This window comes from Mustela nigripes, unplaced genomic scaffold (assembly GCF_022355385.1).
Source record: "Mustela nigripes isolate SB6536 unplaced genomic scaffold, MUSNIG.SB6536 HiC_scaffold_2075, whole genome shotgun sequence".
In the NCBI taxonomy this organism is placed as follows: domain Eukaryota; kingdom Metazoa; phylum Chordata; class Mammalia; order Carnivora; family Mustelidae; genus Mustela; species Mustela nigripes.
The window spans coordinates 1-5,182 of record NW_026741482.1 but is presented as its reverse complement, the minus strand read 5'-3'; the positions used below and the strand labels follow the sequence as shown (position 1 = coordinate 5,182).

The following is a 5,182-nucleotide window of genomic DNA, read 5'->3' as shown; positions in this document are numbered from 1 at the left end:
GTCAAGCGGAGAAAGACAACTATCATATGATCTCCCTGATATGAGGAGGTGGTGGTGCAACTTGGGGGTTTAAGTGGGTAGGAGAAGAATCAATGATACAAGATGGGATTGGGAGGGAGACAAACCATAAGTGACTCTTAATCTCACAAAAGAAACTGAGGGTTGCTAGGGGGAGGGGAGTTGGGAGAAGGGGGTGGGATTATGTACATTTGAGAGAGTATGTGCTTTGGTGAGTGCTGTGAAGTGTGTAAACCTGGTGATTCACAGACCTGTACCCCTGGGGATAAAAATATATGTTTAAAAAATAAAAGGGAAGGCTAAGCCCAAATATGCCCCAAGGTAAGATTTATGAAGTGTACAAAGAAAAACAGACAAACAAAAAGACTTACAAAATTATATGACAAAAGACAATATATATATATAAAAGCAACAAAATAAAACAAAGAAACAAACAAACAAACAAAAAAAAACCAAAGAAACTCGTCAAAAAGAACCCCAAGCATATGATTTATATAGTATTAGGAAAACGCAAATACACAGAAACACTGGCAGATGAAAAAGATGGGAGAGTAGTTATAAATTCTCAGTGCTCCATATCACTCTGGGAACACTGCCTGAAAACCCATGTGGCAGGGCCCTCCCCCAGAAAGCCAACTGGCGGTAAAATAGAAAAGATGACAAGAGAACAACCGCTACTACTTGATAGATACAACTTTTATTTTTAATTCGTTCCCATTCTGTCAGTTGTCTTTTGATTTTGTTAACTGTTTCCTTTGCTGTGCAAAAGCTTTTGATCTTGAGAAAGGTTGTTTTGACTCTTCCTGGATGTATGTTGATATCTTTGTTAAAGTACTCAACGTTCCTTAGATAAGGGGGGATTAAAAATTGGTTGAGCTATAGGGTTAGCATTGATTAGGGGAAGGGGATTATCTTGAATTTTAACTCTATATTAATATTAAAATCTAAAAATAAAAAGAATAAACTAAGCTAAACTAAAATAAATAAAAAATTAAAAAATAGAAAAGCAAAAGGAAAACACAGGTATATGTATTAAACACACGTATATGTTCAGTTAAAAGGTTACTATGGAATTTGATGTACTGGACATCTCACTGTGATGGTAAATAGATTAAAAAATTACCTAACAATCTGAGGAGTTTGAAGTGGCGGGGGGGTGGGAGGTTGGGGTACCAGGTGGTGGGTATTATAGAGGGCACGGATTGCATGGAGCACTGGGTGTGGTGAAAAAGTAATGATACTGTTATTCTGAAAATAAATAAATGGAAAAAAATTACTTATATAAAAAAATGAACCAGAATAATGGGAACGAATTAAAAATAAAAGTTGTATCTATCAAGTAGTAGTGGTTGTTCTCTTGTCGTCTTTTCTATTTTACCGCCAGTTGGCTTTCTGGGGGAGGGCCCTGCCACATGGGTTTTCAGGCAGTGTTCCCTGAGTTAAGTCCTCCTGCCCCCCTCAAGGGAGTGGGCTCTGAGAAACGGGTTTTTCAGACCTTTATTCTCTGGAGGCTTTTATGTTTGTTTGTTCATTTGTTTTCTCTTGCCTTGACAGCTTTGATAGTTTTTCGAGGTTTAGAGCAAAGCAATTGCATCCAGACCTCCCTCTCAGAGAGAAGCCTCAGTCTGTTCCCCTCTGGGTGTTATAGAGCACATAAGATCCCCCTCCGCCGCTGGAAGAGCACATCCTGAGTTGTGGTCCCTGGGGACACAGGAACTCCTGCTTGTACCCCAAACTACAATAGTGGTGGCTGTCTGGGCAGCTCCAGACCACCATAGAGGTTCCAAGCAGCGACTGCACACTGAGATTTTCCCACTGGCCTGGGCTGAGAGTACTCAGGCTTTCTGGGACGGAGAGTCCTGGGCTGGCACCTGTGCACACCTCTCTCAGGGGAGGGTGTGGGGCGCGACTCAGGCTCTGATAGCACAGCATGCAGTGTGCATGGGGACTGCAAAAAATTTGTGCTTCTCCTGGCTGGCAAGGCTCCTAGCTCCTCATGGGATCTGGGCCCCACACACTCTCAGATGTGCTTGCGGCTCTGGGACCAAGGCCTGGTTTCTTCACTGCACTTTCTCTGGCTCAGCACCGGGGTGGCTGTCCTGGGTCCAGGGACTTAAGCCTCTGTCCCTAAATTCCCTGATTTTCACAATTTCCCCCCGCAATCCTTTGCTTTTTTTGAGTGCTTTCAGCCAGACTCCAAGTTAATGCTGGTCCACAGACGCAGGGCACTCTTTTATTTCCAGTGGGTTGCTTCTGGTGACTCCCTCCCCCTTTTATGTTCCCATATCAGTCCTTCGTTCCCACTCTGCTTTACCTGCCCACTGGCATCTTCTGCCCCCGTAGAAATCCAGACATGTATAATTCTAATCTCAGGCTGATTTCATGGGTGATTGGAGTTCTTTGGAAAGTAATCAGCTCACTTTAGGGTACAGGTTGAAAAGGCGCCTCCTCCTACTTCCCTGCTGTCTTGTCTCCCCCTCACTATTATGTTTTAAATTTTATACTAAATAACTCTACAAATAATAAAATAATGGGAAGTGGGCATTATAACATCTTGAATGAAAATCCCAAGCAGATTGTGACTAGGTTGTTTTTTTTTTTTTTAATTTTTTATTTTTTCAGCGTAACAGTATTCATTATTTATGCACCACACCCAGTGCTCCATGCAATCTGTGCCCTCTCCAATACCCACGTAGGTTGTTTTTTGTTAATTATATTGCACAGTAAATTCATCTGTTAAATATAATTATGTGAACTCTTTTTGGTTGTAAAATATATTACCAGTTATGCAAGTAATTCCAATAATACTTCCAGGAGTAGCAGAATCTAAAAATATACGGATTTATAGTGTAATAATTCATCAGAGGTTATCAGTAAATGAATCATACCAAGGATATTATGGAAAGGATATGACAATTAGGCAATGTACCCAGATATTTTCTGCCAATGTTTGTATATTAGAGCAGAAAGAAATGTATATATACCTCATAAGAAACACAGCTGAGGACAGCCTGCTGATTATGCACAGAAAAAACCTGAGAGATGAGATTTGGGGAACAATGGAGAATACTGAAAGTCCACAGTTGTTCAAGAGAACTTGGTGGTGACACAGGTAAGTGAGAGAGTGTGTGAGGTTCTGCACACCTGGGACTCCTTGTCCAGGTTCATCTGGATCAGTGAACACAACACAAGGAAACTCACAGGAGGCCAGTACACTAGATTGGTAACTACTCTTAGACATTCCTGTAGTGCATTAAATACACACACAGGACAGCTGCCAACACACAGAAGACCCGCTAATGAGTTTCCCAATTCTTGGGAACGACCATTCCAAGGAGCTTCATGCTAAGATGAGGAGTGGGCCTAGCCCTACTCCAGCTACAGGCAAACAGATTCACCTCAGACACAGAAGATGCATTCCATGCAGACTGCCCTCGATGTTACAAGAATAGAAAGACTCTGAGTGGAAGGGCCATTCCTGTGACTCCTCTGATGTGTGGAGATCAGTACTGGTTTCATAGGAAATCAAGAGAACAAACATCCCAGAAGTTATTTATGAGTTCTCTAGGGGAAATCCTGGTCATTTCAATGGGACAAAAGCAGGGATATGAGAGGAAGTGACAGTATTGTCTCATATAGTACCTGCTATATTATTTTATTTCTGGATCATGGTTTGAGCCATATATCCCCATTTCAGCCCCACTTCAGAGCCCTCCCATCATGGTAGACATTCATTATTGAGCCTTTCTCCATATGGCACTTGGTGAAGATCTTGTCAGTGTAACAGGACCCCAGTTCCATGGGGCTCAGGATACAGGACAGAAGAAGGAGAGAGTGAGGTTGGGGGTTGGTTTCTGATAGATATTCAAGGGAAAGCACAGGGTGGGCAGGGATCTGGGATCTGCCAGCTGGACCTCAGGATTCACATGGATTCCCTGTGTGGAAGCCAGGAAACACATCTCAAACACAGTCATCAAGGATGCTCTCATGGACTCTCCCCACCAGAACAGGACCCAGCAGGAAAGGATGGATTTTCCTCTCTGGATTGTCATCCCACCAGTTTTAGGGGGAAATCTGAGCACCCCTCATAGTAGATGGGCTCCTTTTCCATCCAGGAAATGCAGAAGTGCCTACAGAAGGGCAGTTCCTGATCACCTGTGTCCACCCACAGGTATAATGAGTCAGAGGATACACTGGAGCCAGGAGGACAAGAACTGATTTGGGCAGTCATGCTGGGAGAAGCTCATAAACATGTGGGGACTGTGTGTGCCCCCTGAGGGCAGAGAACAGGCATGCAGATGCAGAGAGACTGGGCTGTGCAGGTGTTTTTCAAGGACAATGGGAATTTGCAGCATGTGCTTTTGTGGAGAACGAAAATGGGACATAGAAGAGGTTGATGAAGGGAAGTTCCCCAGAGACTGGTGAGATATCTGATGTATGGAGGCAAAGTTATATTCTTGTGGTTGGCTGCACAGAGATCACAAGGTATTAGAGATGAAAGAAAAAATATATCCCTGTGGACATCCGAGAGTCTGGAGAGGAAATCCCTGATCTCAAAAGGAAGCCCTTCCCCACTGCACCTGCTCCTGGGTCTGATCTCTGCCCTGTGGATCCTGAGCACTCTCTGCTGCCCTGAGTGCCCCTGCAGCTTAGCACATCCTGTGCCAACAGGGAGGTTTCTGTCCTGGCTCACGCTGAGGGCCCCTCACTGTGTCTCTTGCACAGTAATACATGGCCGTGTCCTCACTTCTCAGGCTGTTAATCTGCAGGTACAGTGTGTTCTTGCCGTTGTCTCTGGAGATGGTGAATCGGCCCTTCACAGAGTCTGCATAGCTTGTGCTACTTCCATCCCTGCTAATACCTGCGACCCACTGCAGTCCCTTCCCTGGAGCCTGGCGGACCCGTTCCATGTAGTAGTTGCTGAAGGTGAATCCAGAGGCTGCACAGGAGAGTCTCAGGGACCCCCCAGGCTTCACCAGGTCACCCCCAGACTCCACCAGCTGCACCTCACACTGGACACCTGCAGACGGAAGACATCTTGTTCAGGAAACTATCACATATCCTGTTTTTCCCTCACTCACATTCACTCACATACTCAATATTTTTTTCTCCATAAGTTACCTTTTAAAAGAGCAAGAAGGAAAACCCAGCCCAGCACAAATTC

At 44.3% G+C, this 5,182-nt stretch overlaps 1 gene segment (V, D, J or C); it reads right to left on the bottom strand.

The window, feature by feature from the left end:
• Nucleotides 1–4,711: 4,711 nt before the first annotated feature.
• Nucleotides 4,712–5,179, bottom strand: LOC132008910 (immunoglobulin heavy variable 3-74-like; the record flags this gene model as incomplete). The annotated part of the segment is given in 2 exon segments: nt 4,712–5,038; nt 5,140–5,179. Coding segments are annotated over 2 exon segments (367 nt in total), but the record flags the coding sequence as incomplete, so codon positions are not given.
• Between the last annotated feature and the right edge of the window lie 3 nt (nt 5,180–5,182).